We start from the raw sequence: 21,139 nt of genomic DNA on the forward strand, positions 1-21,139 counted from the left end.
GTGCTGAGGAATGATTGTGTTGAATGCTGAACTGAAGTCTGTGAACAGCATTCAAACGTATGTGTCTTTTTTGTCCAGGTGGGTGAGGGCCAGATGGCGATGGCATTGTCTATTGAGTGGTTGGGACAATACACGAACTACAGGGGGTCCAGTGAGGTGGGTAGCAGGGTCTTGATGTGCCTCGTGACGAGCTTCTTGAAATACTTCATGATGATGGATGTGAGTGCAACGTGACAGTAGTCGTTGAGGCAGAACACTGAAGATGGTGGCGGCTTTGAAGCACGTTGGAACAACAGCGCTGCACAGGGAAATGTTGAAGATGTCAGTGAGAACATCTGCCAACTAGTCTGCACACCCTCTGTGCACTCTGCCAGGAATATTGTCTGGTCCAGCAGCCTTCTGTGGGTTGACCCTGCACAGGGTTCTCCTCACATCAGCCACGGTGAGGCACAGCACCTGGTCATTTGTAGGAGGAGTGGTCTTCCTCACCACCACGTCATTTTTCACCTCAAAATGAGCATAGAAGTTGTTCAACTCATCTGGGAGGGAGGCATCACCAGCACAGGCATGTGATATTGTCCTGTAGTTGGCAATGTCCTGAATGCCCTTCCACATGTGCCGCGTGTCGCTGCTACCACCATACCAGACAGCATATCCCCCTTGAACCTATCCCTTTTCACATTCAATGAATGCCCTTTGGTATTAGACATCTCAACCCTGGGAAACAGATACTCCCTATCTACTCTATCTATGCAGATGTCAGTACCTCCAGTTGAACTATCTTCTTGTGTGTTTCCCCATTGCCATCAGTCTGTGGTTTTGTATTGCCATGTGCTCTTGTTTATTTTCATTCCCCATGTGCTCCTGTCCCTGTTCCTGTTCTACTCCAGCCCCTGTATTACTGAGTATTCTGCCTCTCACCTGTTTCTCATTATTACCTGTTTTGTTGCCACTTGTGTCTCATTGTGCTCCACCTATCATCTGCCTCTCTATTTATTGCTCAGTGTATTTTAGTCCGGTGTTTTCACCTGTTTATTGCCAGATTGTGCCAGTGAGTTTTTCTGAGCCTTTCCAGCAGTTGTATCTGAACTCTGTCTATCTGAATATTGACTCTGCCTGTTTCCCAATTCTAGTTTTTGGATTTCTCTGGAACTTTTGATCTCCACCTGAACTTTGATCCTGACTTTGTTGCCCCTCTGGATTTGCTATTCAGTAAATATCACAGTGCGCACTGTAGTTGGTCTGTGATTGGGTCCCTGCTTCAGGGCACTGACAGCAGGTCATAATCTTATAAACGTCTATCAGATCTCCCCTCAGCCTCCGGTGCTCCAGAGAAAAAACCCAGGTTTATGCTACCTCTCATGACAGCATATCGTCAAGTCAACTTTTATAGTCATTTCGACCATAACTGCTGGTACAGTGCATAGTAAAAATGAGACAACATTTTTCAGGACCATAGTTTACATGACTCAGTACAAAAACTAGACTGAACTACGTAATTTTAAAAAAACACAGAAAGCTATACTAGACTACAGACCTACACTGGACTGCATAAAGTGCACAAAAACAGTACCGACATTACAATAAAAAATAAACAGGACAGTAGGGCAAGGTGTCAGTCCAGGCTTCGGATATTGAGGAGTCTGATAGCTTGGGGGACGAAACTGTTATATAGTCTGGTCGTAAGAGCCCGAATGCTTTGGAGCCTTTTCCCAGATGGCAGGAGGGAGAAGAGATTGTATGATGGATGAATGGGGTCCTTCATTATACTTTTTCCTTTGCGGATGCAGCGTGTAGTGTAAATATCCGTGATGGCGGGAAGAGAGACCCCAATGATCTTCTCAGCTGACCTCACTATCCGCTGCAGGGTCTTGCAATCCGAGATGGTACAATTTCCGAACCAGGCAGTGATGCAGTTGCTCAGGACGCTCTCAATGCAACCCCTGTAGAATGTGATGAGGATGGGGAGGGGGGGGTGGAGATGGACTTTCCTCAGCCTTCATAAAAAGTAGAGATGTTGCTGGGCTTTCTTTGCTATAGAGCTGGTGTTGAGGGACCAGGTGAGATTCTCCGTCAAGTGAACACCAAGAAATTTGGTGCTCTTTACGATCTCTACCAAGGAGCCATCGATGTTCAGCAGGGAGTGGTCGCTCTGTGCCCTCCTGAAGTCAACAACCATCTCTTTTGTTTTGTTCACATTAAGAGACAGGTTGTGGGCTCTGCACCAGTCTGTTAGCCGCTGCACCTCCTCTCTGTAAGTTGACTCGTCGTTCTTGCTGATGAGACCCACCACGGTGGTGTCATTGGTGAACTTGATGATATGGTTCGAGCTGTGTGTTGCAGCACAGTCATGGGTCAGCAGAGTGAACAGCAGTGGACTGAGCATACAACCCTGTGGAGCCCCCGTGCTCAGTGTGATGGTGTTGGAGATGCTGCTCCTGATCCGGACTGACTGAGATCTCCCAGTCAGGAAGTCTAGGATCCAGGTGCAGACTGTTCAGGCCCAGTAGGCTCAGCTTTCCAATCAATTTCTGAGGGATGATTGTGTTGAATGCTGAACTAAAGTCTATGAACAGCATTCGAACGTACGTGTCTTTTGTGTCCAGGTGGGTTAGGGCCAGGTGGAGGGTGGTGGCAAAGGCATCATCTGTCGAGCGGTTGGGACTGTACGCAAACTGCAGGGGGTCCAGTGAGGGGGCAGCAGGGTCTTGATATGCCTCATGACAAGCCTCTCAAAACACTTCATGATGATGGATGTAAGTGCAATGGGACGGTAGTAATTTAGGCAGTACACTGAAGACTTCTTCGGCACAGGGACAATGGTGGCGGCCTTGAAGCACATTGGAACGGTGGCGCTGCTCAGGGAGATGTTGAAGACGTCAGTGAGAACATCTGCTAGCTGGTCTGCACATCCTCTGAGCACTCTACCAGGGATGTTGTCTGGTCCAGCAGCCTTCCGTGGGTTGACCCTGCACAGGGTTCTTCTCACATCAGCCATGGAGAGACACAGCACCTGGTCATTCACAGGAGGGGTGGACTTCCTCGCTGCCACGTCATTTTCCACCTCAAACCGGGCGTAGAAGTTATTCAGTGCATTTGGGAGGGAGGCATCACGTGCACAGTCAGGTGATGTTGTCTTGTAATTGGTGATGTCCTGGAAGTAACTACGGATTAGCTTTGCCCCTCTGATGGCTCGGGACAGTTTAGCCCTTGCTGTTGTTAAAACCCTTGCTGTTGCCTTGTCGCCTGCTCTGAAAGTGGAGTCATGGGACCTCAGCAGCGCATGCACCTCTGCGGTCATCCATGGCTTCTGGTTAGAGCATGTAGTGATGGTCCTGGACATGAGTAACATCATCAGTGCACTTGCTGATGTAGCTGGTCACTGATGCTGTGTACTCCTCTAAGTTGGTAGAGTCGCCATCGGTTGCAGCCCCCCTGAACATGTGCCAGTAAGTGTGTTCAAAGCAGTCTTGAAGAGCAGAGATGGCTCCTGCTGGCCAGGTTTTCACCTGCTTCTGAACTGGTCTGGAGCGCCTGACGAGCGGTCTGTATGCTGTGATTAGCATAACAGAGATGTGGTCTGAGTATCCAAGGTGGGGGCGGGGCTGTGCCCAGTACGCGTCAGGGATGTTTGTGTAAACCAGGTCCAATGCGTTCTTCCCCCCCGTTGCAAAGTCCACATATTGATGGAACTTGGGGAGCACTGACTTAAGGTTCGCGTGGTTAAAATCTCCGGCGACAATAAACAGACCATCAGGATGTGCGTTCTGCAGTTCGCTAATAGCCCCGTACAGTTCACAGAGCGCCTCCTTAGCATTAGCGCTGGGGGGAATGTAGACACCGAATACAAGGACAGAGATGAATTCCTGTGGCAAATAAAATGGTCTGCATCGAACTGCCACAAACTCCACTAACAATGAGCAATGTCTGGAAACCAGCACAGAGTTCTTACACCATTCCGTGTTTATGTAAACACAGACACCGCCACCCTCTAAACTGAGCAGCATCCTGGTACACTTCCTACCGTGGGGCTCCAGAATTGGATGCAATACTCCAGATGTGGCTAACCAGAATTTTATAAAGTTGCAACATAACCTCTTAACTTTGAAGTCTGTGTCTCAACTAATAGAAGGAAGCATTACATAAGCCTTCTTAACCACCTTACTGACCTGTCCAGCCACTTTCAAGGAGCTATGAACTTGGATCACAAGATCACTCTGCTCTTTGTCAAACATCTTACTAAAAACCCAGGTAGACAATATCCAGTGCCCTAACCTAATCAATCTCTCTTGTCACATAGGGTCACATATAAGGTGACATCAGGTCAGAGAATGCTGAATCTTTGTGGGTGGAGTTAAGAAACTGCAAGGGTTAAAAAAAACAATTATGGGAATCACATATAGGCTTCCAAATAGTGGGCAAGATGTGGGGTTGAGATTACAAAGGAAGCTGGAAAAGGCCTGTAATAAGGACCACAATTGTAATGAGGGACTTCAATATGCAAGGGGATTGGGAAAATCAGGTTAGTATCAGATGGCAAGAGATGGAATTTGTTGAATGCCTATGAGATTGGTTTTTAAAGCACTTTGTGCTCAAGCCTACTGGGGAAAGGCTATCTTAGATTGGGTATTGTATAAATAACCCAGATCTTATTAGTCAGCTTAACATAAAGGAACTCTTAGGAGGCAGTGATCATGATATGATTGAATTCATACTACAATCTGAGAGGGAGAAGCACAAATCACATGTATCAGTAATGCAATGGAATAAAGGGAATTACAGAGGCAAGAGAGGAGCTTGCCCAGGTGGTTTGGAGTGGGATATTGGTGGGGCTGATGGCAGAACAGAGGTGGCTGAACTTTCTGGGAATAGTTCACAAGGTGCAGGATAGGTATATTCCATAGACAAATTTGTTTTCAGATGGCAGGTGTAGGCAACTATAGATGTCAAGGGAAGTTAAGGACTATATAAAAGGCAAGGAAAGAGCATATAAGGTAGCAAAAAGAAGTGGGAAGTTGGATGATTTGGAAGTTTTTAAAATCCAAAAGAAGGCAACTAAAAAAGCAATAAGAAGGGAAAAGATGAAATATGAGGGCAAACTAGCCAATAATATAAAGCAAGGTGCTAAAAGTTTTTTCAGTTATATAAAGAATAAAAGGGAGATGTGAGTTGATATTGGACCACTGGACAATGATGCTGGTGAGGTAGTAATGGGGGACAGAAATAGCAGGTGAACTTAATAAGTAGTTCAGTCTTTATTATGGAAAACACTAGCTGTTTGCCAGAGGTCAGTGAGTGTCAGAGAGCTGGAGTGAGTGCCATTGCTATTGCAAAGGGAAAAGTGCAAGGCAAACTCAAAGGTCTTAAGATGGATAAGTGATCTGGACAAGATGGGCTATCCCAGAGTCCTGAAAGAGGTTGCTGAAGAGATAATGGATAAAACCATAAGACATAGGAGTATAATTAGGCCACTCAGCCCATCCAGTCAGCTCTGCCATTCCATCTTTGCTGAACCTGGATTCCACTCAAACCCACACAACTGCCTTCTTGCCATATCCTTTGATGCCCTGACCAATCAGGGCACCATCAACTTCTGCAGATGATACAAAGATAGGTGGAGGGGTAGATAGTGCTGAGGAAGCACTGCAATTACAGCAAGACTTAGACAAGTTGGAAGAATGGGCAAAAATGTGGCAGAAGGAATACAGTGTTGGGAGATGTATGATTATGTGTTTTAGTAAAAGGGACAATAGTGCAGACTATTATCTAAATGAAGAGAATATTCAAGCAACAGAAGTGCAAAGGGACTTGGAACTCCTCGTGCAAGACTCCCAGAAGGTTAACTTGCAGATTGAGTCTGTGGTAAAGAAGCCAAATGCAATGTTAGCATTTATTTCAAGGGGAATAGAATACAAAAACAAGAAGATAATGCTGAAGCTTTATAAGACACTAGTCAGGCCACACTTGGAGTATCGTCAACAGTTTTAGGCCCCATATCTCAGAAAGGATGTATTGTCATTGGGGAGAGTTCAGCGGAGGTTCACAAGGATGATTCTGGGAATGAAAGGGTTAACATAGGAAGAGTGTTTGGCAGCTTTAGGCCTGTACTCACTAGAATTTAGAAGAATGTGTGGGGATCTCATTGACCTACTGAACGTTGAAAGGATTAGATAAGGTGGTTGTGGAGAGGATGTTTCCTATGATGGGGGTATCCAGAACTAGAGAGCAGAGCCTCAAAATGGAGGGGTGACCTTTTAGAACAGAAGTAAGGAGGAATTTTTTTTAGCCAGAGAGTAGTAAATTTGTGGAATGCTCTACCTCAGACTGTGGTGGAGAGCCGTGGGTATACCATGAATATTTTTATAGCAGAAGTTGATAGATTCCTCATTGGTCAGGGCATCAAGGATCAGAGGGCATGTGTATGGGGTTGAATGGTATCCGGAATCAGTCATGATGAAATAGGAGTGCAAACGCAATGGGCTGAATGGACAAATTCTGCTCCTATGTCTATGGTCACCTTGTCAAAAAACTCAGTCAAGTTGATAAGACAAGGTCTGCCACGCATAAGGCCATGCTTACTCTCCCTAATTCAGCCATGAGTTTCCAGATGCTCATGTATCCTATCCCTATGACTTTTCTGCAGCAATTTCCCTACAACTGACGTGAGACTCGTTGGTCAATAGTTTGCAGGAATAGTTCCCTTGCTCCCTTCTTAAATAGAGTTACAACATTAACCACTCCGTAGTCCTCTGGGTCCTTGCCTATGGCTAGAGAGGACATGAAGTTACTGGTCAAGGCCCCAGCAATCTTGTATCTTCCTTCCTATTTTGCATATGATACCTCATTTATTCCCCTGAAGACATTCTAAACTTTTATAAGATAATCCCTCAGTCACATTCACTCCAGAAAAAGAGTTCTGTCTATATCTCAAGCCCTCTAGCCTTGGTAACATCTTTGTGAATCTTTTCAGCACCCTCTCTAGCTCAATCATATTCTTCCTATAACATGGTGACCAGAATTGCACATAATATTCCAGGTGTGGTCTTAGCAATCTCCATACAGTAACATTACATCCTGATTCTTGCACTCGCTGTCCCAAGCAGTGAAGGTCAATATGCCATGTGGATTCTGGCTTCTTTATCATCCTATGCATTGTTACTCTCAGGGAACTAAGTACTTGTACCTCAAGGTCCTTCTATTTTAGCACATTCCTCAGGGCCCTCCCATTCACTGTACTTGTTCTACCTGGTTTAATTTCCCAAAATGCATCACCTTGCACTTGTCTGAGTCAAATTTCATATGCCATTCCTTTGCCCAATTTCCCATTTTAACTTGATCATATTTTAACCTTAGACAACTTTCTTCACTGTCTACCATGCAGCCAATCTTGGCGTCACCTGCAAACTTATTTTCTGCCTACATATTCAATCCAAATTGTTAATAAAGGTGATAAACATCACGGTGCCCAGCACAGATCCTAGCAGCACACCACTGGTTACAGGCTTGCAACCTTCCACTACCAACTTCTGATTCATTTCACCAACCCAATGTTGTATCCATTTGGCTAGCTCACCCCAGATTCTATGTGATCTTATTTTCCATGTAGGTCCTGGTCAAAGGCTTTTGTAAATCTGATGTAGGATAACATCTTCTGCTCAACCCTTGTCATTCTCCTATCACCTGATTTAAAAAAAAAATCATGAGATGCAATTTTCCATAAAAATTCCCTAGCCAGTCAAAGAATCATAGTCATTCCTTGTCTTTCCAAATACAGGTTGATCCATTCTCTTAGAATGTCCTCCATTACTATCCCAACATTGTTAGCTCACTGGCCTTTGTGTTTGCAGCTCATCTTAAATAAAAACAAGTTAGTCGCAATCTCAGTTCTTCACCAATGAATAATAATACAAAAATCTCTGCCAAGGCCCCAGTAGTTCCTTTGTGTTCCTTTCAACAATATCCTAGAGTATGTCAGGCCCTGGGGACCTGTCCACTATTATGCTCTCCAAAATCACAACACCTTTTCTTTTATAAAGTCAATACATTTCTGAACATCACTGTTCTCTGTATTCCCTGAGCTTCTGCATGTTAAATATAAACAAGAAGAATTGATTGAAGATTAACATCTCCTGTAGTCTAAACATAGACAATCACACTGATGCTCATAGGAACCTACTCACTCCCATTACCCTTTTGCTATTATTATAGAAACGTTTAGGATTTTGGTGTAGATATCTTTTTTTTTCTATGTTGCCCTTCTGATACCTTTCTAAAGTAATTGCTGCACCTGCTATACACCTGTAGGCAGGTAGAGTGAAACTGTTCACCCAGTATAACATTCTGATGCTGTTATTTCTATTTAGGGTCCTAGTCATAAAGTGCACAGACGGGTACTTCAGTCCACTATGCCCTGCCAATTATGTCCATTTAGTGCCATTTAATTTCTAGGCATACATTTCAATTTTTCAATCGTCATCTGAGGTTGCTGGCTCGTAAATTTAGTGTTTTTCTACTGCTATTTTTCCTAATTTCCTACTGTTTCTCAACTACCTGGATTATTTGTCCTTCATTGCACCACAGCCCACTTCATCCACCTGCAAACCTACCCTTTAAGCAATACTTTCCAGATCTTCATCAGGACATTGATTCTGAATTTTTCATCCTCTTAATGAGGCATATAAATTCCAAGGTGTAGTCCTGAGAATAAGACACAATGGCTCAGCCGCCTTCAGTGCATATTGTAGGTTGAAGTCATGAACATGTGGCCTAGCTGAATGTAAGAAATATTTGAATTGAATTGACTTTATTACTTACATCCTTCATATACTTGAGTAAAACTCTTTACATTACGTCTCCATCTAAATATGCAATGTGCAATTTATGGTAACTTATAATAAATAGTGTGTACAACAGGACAGTTAATATAACATAGAAATACAGTTGCATCAGCATGAATTGAGCAGTCTGATGGCCTGGTGGAAGAAACTGTTCTGGAGCCTGTTGGTCCTGGCTGTTGTGCTACTGTATAGTTTCCTGGATGGTAGCAACTGGAACAGTTTGTGGTTGGTGTGACTTGGGTCCCCAATGATCCTTTGGGACCTTTCTGTACACCTGTCTTTGTAAATGTCCTGAATAGTGGGAAGATCACATCTACAGATGCACTGGGCTGTCAACACCACTCTCTGCAGAGTCCTCCTGTGATTGAGGGAAGTACAGTTCCCATACCAGGCAGTGATGCAGCCAGTCAGGATGCTCTCAGTTGTGCCCCTGTAGAAAGTACTTAGAATTCGGGGGCCCATACCAAACTTCCTCAACCATCTGAGGTGAAAGAGGTGCTGTTGTGCCTTTTTTACCACACAGCCGGTATGTACAGACCATGTGAGATCCTGGGTGATGTGGATGCTGAGTATCTTGAAGCTGTTTACCCTCTCAACCCCAGATCAATTGATGTCAATGGGGGTTAGCCTGTCTCCATTCCTCCTGTAATCCACAACCAGCTCCTTTGTTTTTGTGACATTGAGAGAGCAGTAGAGAAGGAATCAACCCCCTGATTTACTGCAAATCAGAAAGAAATATTGAGGCTCTGGTTCTCAGATGAAGGAGAAAGAATGCTAGAGGGTTGAAAGTAAAGGAGAACCTGTGAAAACTGAAAGAAATGTCATTGATGCTCCACTTGTTCTTGCTATAATGGCAGTTTCTATCTCTACCCACACAGGGCTGAAGAAAGTGTGCAAAGGCCTGAGGAGGTGGACAGCATTGCCCACCCTGACTGATTATGCCACAGAGAAAGGGCCGAGGCCACCGGATTATGGACTCCTGCACAAACCACTGAAGAAATCATTTAATACTCATGAAGACCGACAAGTAATGCGCAACATGGTCACAGAGTGGATTAAAGCTTGGCGTATGTGTAAGTTTAGTGTACAGAAGGAATTTGGGAAATTATCTTGCTAGTTTTGCCTGTTTCATTCACCCATATTAATGTTTGTGAGGGCACTGATTATACATTCCACGAGCACTGGCTTCTGGGTTTCTTTCCCATTAATTGGATCCAGCTCACAAAATGTGTGATTGTATCACATAAGTTTATGAGAATGGTCACAGAAAGAACAATGTGTCTTGTTTCTGATATCTAACATGATTAAGGCACCAGATGACAGAAGAACCAAGGAGCGTGGTCGGTTATTATCACAATGTGATAGCTTCAAGGACTAACATGTTCCAGATTTTTTTCTAAACTAAGTGAAATCTGATGTTCCCTTACAAGCTTTTGCAAATTTATACACTGGAGCCTCCTTACCAGGCTGTGATACACCCGTGAAAATGCTCATCTATAGAGATTTGCAAGGGTACTTACTGACGTATCCAATTTCTTCAGACTCCTGATAAAAGTAGGGCTGCTGGAATGTCTTCTGTGTGATTGCATCAATGTGTTTTGTCTGAGATAGATTGTCTGAGATGTTGATGGCAAACGACTTGAATCTGCTTTCCCTTTTCACCACTGACCCCTCCATGAGGACCGATAGGGGTGCTCTGACAACCCTCGCTTCTTGAAATCCGCAATGTTTTAAAAATGAAACATTGGGAGTGAAGAATTTGTGTCCTATTAAGATTAAAGGTAAAGCTAATGGTTATGAAAGGATATTGAGACTCTGGTGAAAAGGAGACGGTGCATGTCAAGATAGATACTTTGGATCAAATGAGGTGCTTGAGTATAAGAAATGCCAGAGAAACATAGAAAAACATAGAAACATAGAAAACCTACAGCACAATACAGGCACTTCGGCCCACAAAGTTGTGCCAAACATGTCCCTACATTAGAAATTACCCATAGTGTTACCCATACTGTTTTTCTAAGCTCCATGTACCTATTCAAAAGTCTCTTAAAATACTTGTACCTGCCTCCACCACCGTTGCTGGCAGCCCATTCCACGTGCTCACCACACTCTGCGTTTAAAAACTTACCCCGACATCTCCTCTGTAACTACTTCCAAGCACTTTAAACCTGTGCCATCTTGTTGCAGCCATTTCAGCCCTGGGAAAAAGCCTCTGACTATCCACATGATCAATGCCTCTCATCATCTTATACACCTCTATGAGGTCACCTCTCATCCTCCATCGCTCCAAGGAGAAAAGGCCGAGTTCACTCAACCTGTTTTCATAAGGCATATTCCCCAATCCAGGCAACATCCTTGTAAATCTCCTCTGCACCCTTTCTATGCTTCCCACATCCTTCCTGTAGTGAGGCGACCAGAACTGAACACAGTACTCCAAGTGGGGTCTGACCAGGGTCCTATATAGCTGCAACATTACCTCTCAGCTCCTAAATTCAATTCCATGATTTCTGCAGGCCAAAACACTGTATGCTTTCTTAGCCACAGAGTCAACCTGTGCAGCTGCTTTGAGCGTCCTATGGACTTGGACCCCTAGATCCCTCTGATTCTCCACACTGCCAAGAGTCTTATCATTAATACTATATTCTGCCATCATATTTGACCTACCAAAATTAACCACTTCACACTTATCTGTGTTGAACTCCATTTGCCACTCCTCATCCCAGTTTTGCGTCCTATCAATGTCCCGCTGTAACCTCTGACAGCCCTCCACACTATCCACAACACCCCCGACCTTAGCGTCATCAGCAAACTTACTAACCCATCCCTCCACTTCCTCATCCAGATCATTTATAAAAATCACGAAGAGTAACGGTCCCAGAACAGATCCCTGAGGCACACCACTGGTCACCAACCTCCGTGCAGAATATGACCAGTCTACAACCACTCCATGGGCAAGCCAGTTCCAGATCCTCAAAGCAATGTCCCCTTGGATCCCATGCCTCCTTACTTTCTCAGTAAGCCTTGCATATGGGGTACCTTATCAAATGCCTTGCTGAAATCCATATACACTACATCTTCTGCTCTTCCTTCATCAATGTGTTTAGTCACATGCTCCACCAACCACTGAAGTAAGACTCACTGGTCTATAATTTCCTGGGCCAGCTCTACTACCTTTCTTGAATAAGGGAACAATATCTGCAGCCCTCCAATCCACCGGAACCTCTCCCATCCTCATTGATGATGCAAAGATCATCGCCAAAGACTCAGCAATCTCCTCCCTCACCTCCCACAGTAGCCTGGGGTACATCTCATCCAGTCCCGGTAACTGATCCAACTTGATGCTTTCCAAAAGCTCCAGCAAATTCTCTTAATATTCTACATGCTCAAGCTTTTCAGTCCGCTGTAAGTCATCACTACAATCACCAAGATCCTTTTCCATAGTGAATACGGAAGTAAAGTATTCATTAAGTACCTCTGCTATTTCCTCCGGTTCCATACACACTTTCCCACTGTCACACTTGATAGGTCCTATTCTTTCACGTCTTATCCTCCTGCTCTTCACATACTTGTAGAATGCCTTGGGGTTTTCCTTAATTCTGCCTGCCAAGGCTTTCTTATGACCCCTTCTGCCTCTCCTAATTTCCTTCTAAGCTCCTTCCTATTAGCCTTATAATCTTTTAGATCTCTAATATTACCTAGTTCTCTGAACCTTTTGTAAGCTTTACTTTTCTTCTTGACTAGATTTACTACAGCCTTTGTACACCACAGTTCCTGTACCCTACCATAACTTCTCTGTCTCATTGGAACTCCAGACAAATATCCCCTAAACATTTGCCACATTTCTTCTGTACCTTTCCCTGAGAACATCTGTTCTGAAGTTAAGCTTCCAAGTTCCTGCCTGATAGCCTCATAATTCCCCTTACTCCAATTAAACGGTTTTCTAACTTGTCTGTTCCTATCTCTCTCCAATGCTATTGTAAAGGAGATAGAATTATGATCACCATCTCCAAAATGCTCTCCCACTGAGAGATCTGACACCTGACCAGGTTCATTTCCCAATACCTGATCAAGTACAGTCTCTCCTCTTGTAGGCTTATCCACATATTGTGTCAGGAAACCTTCCTGAACACACCAAACAAACTCCACACCATCTAAACCCCTTGCTCTAGGGAAATGCCAATTGATATTTGGGAAATTAAAATCTCCCACCACGACAACTCTGTTATTATTGCACCTTTCCAGGATCTGTATCTGAACACGAGAGTTTCTCAAAAATTTCTACAGATATACAGTGGAGAGTATTTTAAGGGGTTACATCATTGTCTGGTATAGACAAGCCACTACACAGGATTAGAAACATAACATAACATATAACACAGCACGGAAACAGGCCATCTCGGCCCTCCTAGTCCATGCCGAACTCTTAATCGCACCTAGTCCCACCTACCCACACTCAGCCCATAACCCTCCACTCCTTTCCTGTCCATATACCTATCCAATTTTACTTTAAATGACACAGCTGAACTGGCCTCTACTACTTCTACAGGAAGCTCATTCCACACAGCTATCACTCTCTGAGTAAAGAAATACCCCCTCGTGTTTCCCTTAAACTTCTGCCCCCTAACTCTCAAATTATATCCTCTTGTTTGAATCTCCCCTCCTCTCAATGGAAACAGCCTATTCACGTCAACTCTATCTATCCCTCTCAAAATTTTAAATACCTCGATCAAATCCCCCCTCAACCTTCTACACTTCAATGAATAGAGACCTAACTTGTTCAACCTTTCTCTGTAACTTAAGTGCTGAAACCCAGGTAACATCCTAGTAAATCGTCTCTGCACTCTCTAATTTATTGATATCTTTCCTATAATTCGGTGACCAGAACTGTACACAATATTCCAAACTTGGCTTTACCAATGCCTTGTACAATTTTAACATTACAAAAAGCTGCAAAAAGTTGCCATCTCCAAAATAGACACTAGCCTCTCCAGCATCAAGGACGTCTTCAAAAGGTGATGACTTAAATGAGTGACATCCATCATTTAAGACCCTCATCACCCAGGACATGCCTTCTTTTCATTGCTACCATCAAGGAGGAGGTAAAGGGGTCTGAAGAAACACACTCAATGCTTTAGGAACATCATCTTCCCCACTGCCATCAGATTTCAGAATGGACAATGAGCCCATGTACACTACCTCATTATGTGTTTTTTATTTTTCTGTGTGTGTGTGGGTATACAAGGCTGATTCTGTGAGTTACTCTGGCGGACATTGTGAAAGAGAATACCAAGGATTTCTATAGGTTATCTGAAGAGTAGGGAACAAAATTGGTCTTCTTGAAGATCAGCAAGGTCATCTATGCATGGAGTTAAAAATGATGAGGGAGATCTTTAATTTTTTTGCATCAATATTACTCCAGAGATAGACACAGAGACTATAGGATTGAGCAAAAGTACAGTGAAGTCATAGACCATATCCAGAGTATTGAAGCAGAGGTGCTGGCTGTTTTGAGGCAAATTAGGGTGAGTATATCCCCAATGCTTAACAAGATATCCCCCTAGATATTGCGTCAGGCTAATGCATAAATTGCAGGAGCCCTGGCAGAAATATTTAAAATGTCCTTGGTCACAATTGAGGTGCCAGAGGACTGGAAGATAACTAATGTTGTTCTGTTGTTCAAGAAAGGCTTTAAGAATAAGCAGGAATAATGTAACATGTAACAGTATGCATAGCACAGACCCTTCAGCACACAGTATTATACTGACTCTTTAACATACTCCATGATCAATCTAAACTTTCCCTCCAACATTGCCCATAATCCTTCATTTCTCTTTCATCCATACCTCTGATGTATCATTCTCTTTCACTGTTTCCAGTAGTGTGTTCCAGGCGCTCGCTCGCTCGCGCGTGCGTGTGTGGAAAAAAAAATCCTACTTTTGACTTCTCCCCTAAAACGCCACTTATCTTAAAAGAATATCCTCTGGTATCACTGCAGCCCTAGAAAGAAGGGCTGTCCACTTTATATATGCCTCTTACAATCCTTTATACCTCCATCAAGTTGCCTGTCATCCTCCTTTGCTCCAAAGAGAAAATCCTTAGCTTCCTCAACCTTGCCTTTAATCCAGGCAATATCCTGGTAAATCTCATTAAAACTTCCATATCCTTCCTACAATGAGGCAGTCAGAACTGAATACCATACTCCATGTGCGGTCTAATCAGAATTTTATAGAGCTACAACATTACTTTGCAGCTCTTGAACTCAAGCCCTGAATAATGAACACCAACATACACTGCTTTAAACACTCTTATCAATTTGCATAGCAACCTTGAGGGATCTATGGATGTGAACCCCAAGATCTCCCTGCTCCTCCACACTGCTAAGAATCCTACCATTAACCTTGTACTCTGCCTTCAAGTTCGATCATTAAAAGTAAATCGCTTCACATTTTTCCAGATTGGACTGCATTTGTTACTTCTCAGTCTAGCCTTGCATCCAGTGTCTCCCCCCACCCCATTGTATCCTATGACAACCTTGTATACTATTCACAACACACCAACTTCCATGTCAACTGCAAACTCTCTAACCTACCCTTCCACTTCCTCATCTGAGTCATTTATAAAAATTACTAAGAACAGGGGTCCTAGAAGAGATCCCTGCAGACACTACTCATCAAAGACATCCAGGCAAAATACACTTTGCATTCACATGGTTGGTCGTTTCCATAGACTGCATGCCTGATGACTTTCTGGATGAGCATACAATGAGGAAACCTTGCAAATGCCTTACTATTTCCATAAACACCACATCCACTGCTCTCATGAATTTGCTTTGTCACTTCCTCAAAAAAGCCAATCAGACTTGTGAGGCGTGACCTGCCCTTCACAAAGCCATGCTAAGTATCCTTAATCAGACTATTCTCTTCCAAAGGCTTGTAAATCCTGCCCCCAAGAATCTGCTCCTTATGTTTGCCCACTTTTGACATAAATTCTTAATTTTCTTGAACAAAGAAGCAATATTTGCCATCAAATTGTAGTATTTGTTATACTACCATTAAGATTGCTTACTAAGCTATCCCACGCCAACACTTAGGAAAGTCTGATCACCTGGCTGTACTTCTACTCCCTGAGTATAGGTAGGGACGGAAGACTTCAGCACCAGTAGAGAGGATCAAAAAGGTATGGACAAGGGAGGTGGAGGTGTGCTTACACAAGAGGTCTACAGCAGATGTGATCTCATTGGCTCTTAATATGGCCTTGGATCACCTGGACAATACTAACAATTACATCAGGCTGTCATTTATTAACTACAGCTTAATGTTTAACACAATCAATTCTACAGTTCTAAGTTAAAATGTTCCAAAACCTCGGCCTCTGTACCTCCCTCTGCAACTGGATTCTCAAATTCCTCACTGGAAGACCGCAGTTGTGCAGATTGGAAAAACATCTCCACCTCACTGATAATCAGCATCTCAAGGATGTGTGCTTAGCCCACTGCTCTACTCTACACCCATAACTGTGTGGTTAGGGACAGCTCAAATGGCATCTATAAATTTGTTGATGACACAATCATAGTTGGTAGAGCTTCAGATGTTGGCAGGAAGGTGTACAGGAGCAAGGTAATTCAGTCAGTTGAGTGGTATTCCGGCAACAACCTTGCAGTCAAAGTAACTAAGACCAAAGAATTGATTGTGAAACTCAGAAAGGCAACACACACCAGTTCTCATCAAGGGATCAGAAGTTGAAAGGATGAGCGATTTCAAGTTCCTGGGTGCCAACATCTCTGAGGATCACATATTGATGCAGTGACAGAGAAGGCATGACAGCAGCTTTACTGGGGCGTCAAAGTAGCGTAGTGCTTCGCACAAAGTTTTACAGTAGTGGTCACCAACCCGTCGATCGCGATCGACTAGTCGATCTTTGAGACTTTCCCAATAGATCCCGAAAAGAAAAAGGAAAATAAATACACAAATACTGTTGAGAGATTGTTTCTGGGTTGCGGGGTTTTAGTTCCGTTCTTTCTGCCCAGTGCACATGTGTATAGCTCCCCTGCCATGCACTACAATGTACTTTAGTGTCTCCAACCACCAGGCCGCGAGGAAACGATATGAGTCAGCTGCACCTTTCTTCATTCCCTGTCACGCCCACTGTTGAACTCGAATACACACGAGGTCATTACCAAAGTGTGTCAGGGATCATTGGTTGGCCTCGGGTAACCGGCTGCTTTGTGTGGCTGGCGAGAAGTGCCATTGCTACTGGCCTGGAGCGCAGACAGATGGGCGCTGCCTCTAAATCTGTTTAGCACACCAGATGTTTGTGGGGAACCCGGTTCTAAAATATTCACAGACAACCTAATTTAGGCTCAGGGTTTCATAAGCAGCAGAGCAGCTACCTCGCTGCGATCTACTGAAACAAACTTTTGTCGGCCAATAGATCCTATGGGGGGACGGGGGATGGATGTGGGCCTTGTCACACTCCTCACTTAGTCGGTCGGTCGCTCTCTCCGGACTGTGACCGCCGCTTCCCAGCATGGGAGCAACCGCACCTCGCCAAGGCGGCTGGCGGGAGGCTGGAGCTCGGGCCTGGAGGCTGTCTAATGAGGCAATGAAGCCCTCAAAACTGCTTCGGTACCTTGAGTCCAGGTACCCTGCACTTAAAGACAAACCCGTTGAGTTTTTTTCCAGCGGAAAAAATGTGAGCAAGCGGGACAGCAGCTGAGAGCCACATAAACTAAATTGCAGAATAAACTGGACATAAGGAGCCTACTTCGAGTATCGTTGTATTCCAGTCGCGTTTAACACCCTACCCCCCCGTCAGCCAGTCTGTAAGAATATTGTCAAAATTAAACCGGTCCGCGGTGCAAATAAAAGGGTGGTGACCCCTGGTGTTTATACATTATTTCTACTTCCGGGTTGCAAGCTTTTACTTCCGGTCTTTTCTGCCCCGGTGTGCATGCATGTAACTAATCGATTTGGAGTCAATCTTGCCTTTTACTAAGGCCAAGGTAGGGGATCTTGGGCTTAAAAAGGTTGGTGACCACTATTTTACAGTGTCAAGACTGAGGTTCATTTCCCACCGCTGCCTGTAAAGAGTTTGTACAGTCTCCCCGTGACCATGTGAATTTCCTCTGGGTGATCTGGTTTCCTCCCACAGTCCAAAGATGTTGCAGTTAGTAGGTTAATTGGCCATTGTAAATTGTCCCATGATTAGGCTAGGGTTAAATTGAAGGATAGCTGGCTTCTGTGGCCTGGGGGGCTGGAAGGGCCTGTTCTGTGCTGAATCTCAATAAATAAATAAAATTCATTAAGAGTTTGAGGAGATTTGGTCTGTCACCAAATTCATTCGCAAATTTCATAAGATGTACTGTGGAGAACATTCTGACTGGTTGTATCACTGGGGGGGGGGGGCACTGCACAGAATCAAAATTAGCTGCAGAAAGTTGTAAACTCAGTCAGCTTCATCGTGGGGACTATGATGTCTCCCTAGTATCCAGGACATTTTCAAGGAGTGATGCCTCAAAAAGATGGCATCTATCATTAAGGACCCCCATCACCCAGGATATGCCCCCTTCTGGGATATGCCTACCATCAGGGAGAAGGGACAGGATCCTGAAGACGCACACTCAGAGACTCAGGAACAGCTTCTTCATCTCTGCCATCAGATTTCTGAATATGTATTGAATCCATGAACACCACCTCACAACTTTTGTTTTCCTCTTTTGGCATTACTTATTGAACTTTTTAAATATATGTACTTCTCACTGTAATTTACAATTTTGTGTTAGTGTGTATAGCAATGTACTGCTGCCACATAACAACAAATTTCACAATATATGCTAGTGATATTAAGTGTGATTCTGATGCTAAACAACCTCCACATTTCTGCTTTGCATTTCTCTGAAAATATCTGTTCCCATTAAATTCTTGCCTAATACCATCATAATTAGCCCATATCCCATATATCCATGGCTATCCCAACGGTCTGGGATTTGTAGTTACTATGTCCTGAGTTCGCACAGAATAAGCTAATGGACTGGAGCATGTTGAAGTTGAGATCTGTCACCTAATCAGGTTCATTGCTTAGTATTAGATGCAGAATGGCCTCTCTTCTGGTCAGCCTGTCCACAAACTGTGTAAGGAATCTCCCCTGGGTATGCCTAACAAATTCTGTACTATCTATAACTTTTGCAGTAAGGAGTTGCCAATCAATATTAGTGAAGTTGAAGTCACCCATCACAACAACCTTTCTATTTTTTTTACCTTTCCAAAATCTGCCTGCTTTATCTGCTCTTCAATGTCCTTGTTGCTTTGAGGTGGTCCACAGAATAGAGTTCCTTTCCTATGTTGGTAAGCCTGACATCAGCCATGGATAAATGATTGGAAGCTAATCAATGGGAGAGGGCATATAAGTACTTGGATAAACAGGGCCTGGTTAAGGATAGTCAGCATGGCTTTGCGCGTGTTAGGTCATGTCTAACCAATCAAGTAGGTTACCAAGAAGGTTAATGCAATGGCAGTGGATGCTGTCTACATGGATGGAATTCAGCATGGAAGACTGGTTCAGAAAGCTAAGTCAATTAATATTCAAGATGTAGCAGTCAAATGAATTCAGCATTGCTTAGCAAGAGAAGCCAGAGAGTGGTTGTCTCTCTAACTGGAGGCATATTGCAGGGATTGGTGTTTATCATCAATATTAATAATGTTGAGGTTGGGCGCACCACAGTAGCATAGCGGTTAACACGACACTATTACAGAGTTCAGAGTTCAATTCCAACAGTATCTGGAAGCAATTTGGAAGGCACAGGCTATGTACATCCCTAAGAGGAAGAAGTATCCTGAAGGCAAGATGCACAATTGCACAAGAGGAGTCAAAGCCAACATAAAAGCCAAAGAGAGGGCATATTATAGAGCAAAAATTAGTGGGAAGTTAGAGAGGGTGGGGAAGCTTTTAAAAAACCAACAGAAGACAACTAAAAAATTAAGAAGGGAAAGATGGAATACAAAAGTAAGCTAGCCAATAATATTAAAAGAGGATGCCAAAAATTTCTTTGGATATATTGTTACGAACCCCGTAACTGGGTCACTTACCAGCAAAGATAGAGAGGTCCGTTGAAGTCTGATGATACGATTTTTAACAGTATTTGTTAGTAAAAATACACAAAAATAATATCAATGCAAATATACAGATAATATACGTCGTCAATACTAAATCTAAAAGTACGGGTATAATAATAATCAATAAGAAATAAGCTCTATCGTTGTCTAGGGGATAATGTATTGTCCGATGGAAATATAAAGTTCACTCAGTTCATGCAGGCTGCAGCCTTTGGGGACCACTGTGTGGCAATGGTTGGAGAGAGAGAGAGAGATTTGGGAGGAAAAAGCTTGCCAATTTTCATTTTATGATTTCGATCCGTCGGAGTCTCGTTGGTGTGGCCGTTCACTTCTGGCCTCTCCTTTAGCTAAGCCGTTCTTCCGTGGTGAGCCCGCCAATCCCAGGCAAGGGAAAGACACACACGAGCCCCCACCGGCTGTCACTATTAAACGCTGTCACGGGATTTCTAGCGTTTCTCCTGGTGCGTCTAAAGGGGTTGTTCCCCAGACCCTCTTTTATCCTAACTCACGGGGTCTCAGATGTCAATCAGGTTGGGATGATGCAATCCTTCAACCAGCCCACTCTGGTCTTCAATGAATAGTACAGTACTCAATACACAGTTCCGTCTCCAAGAGACAATAGCCGTTATCAATGGTTCCATTTTTGCTGAGGCCAGGACACATTCCAAACCTTGTGGATTCTGCGTGTCCCTTTCTCTCATTTCCTGGGTCCCAGACCCAAATTAATAGCGATCTTGCGATTCTCAAAAAGGAGAATAGAGACTTTGTTCCTTTCGGCCCCTCAGAGTTGCGGCACATTTGTAACAATATAAAGTGTGAAAGAGAGGCAAGAGTGGATATCCGACTGCTGGAAAATGATGCTGGAGAGGTAGCATTGAGTACACACAACAAGTACTTTCTAAGTGGTTTCCTATGACATTATCAATAATTGGTTGAATTAATGCTATTAAAATGATAGTGTCACCAAAGTTTCTATATGTATTCCAAGCAATCCCTTCTTTTATTCCTAAACTGTTTTTTGATAGAATAGAGTCTAAAATTCTATCTTACATTTGGAATAATAAAAATCCTAGACTGAGTAAACCTTTAATGCAGAAATTTAAAAAGTATGGCGGTATGGCTTTGTCAAATTTTAGAATGTATTATTGGACAATTTATATTCGATATATTTCTTTTTGGATTCATTTCTCA

At 43.5% G+C, this 21,139-nt stretch overlaps 1 protein-coding gene across 6 annotated transcripts in view; it reads left to right on the top strand.

Moving 5' to 3' along the window:
* The window catches only part of heatr4 (HEAT repeat containing 4), a 199,349-nt gene that overhangs the window by 43,564 nt on the left and 134,646 nt on the right, over nucleotides 1-21,139 (top strand). For all 6 annotated transcript variants that reach the window (XM_059951604.1, XM_059951592.1, XM_059951574.1 and 3 more), the window contains one exon: nucleotides 9,716-9,910. In XM_059951604.1, the coding sequence (XP_059807587.1) occupies nucleotides 9,716-9,910 (195 nt within the window). The remainder of the gene's footprint in view (nucleotides 1-9,715; nucleotides 9,911-21,139) is intronic.

The sequence above is a fragment of the Hypanus sabinus genome, chromosome 2 (assembly GCF_030144855.1).
Source record: "Hypanus sabinus isolate sHypSab1 chromosome 2, sHypSab1.hap1, whole genome shotgun sequence".
Lineage (NCBI taxonomy): Eukaryota > Metazoa > Chordata > Chondrichthyes > Myliobatiformes > Dasyatidae > Hypanus > Hypanus sabinus.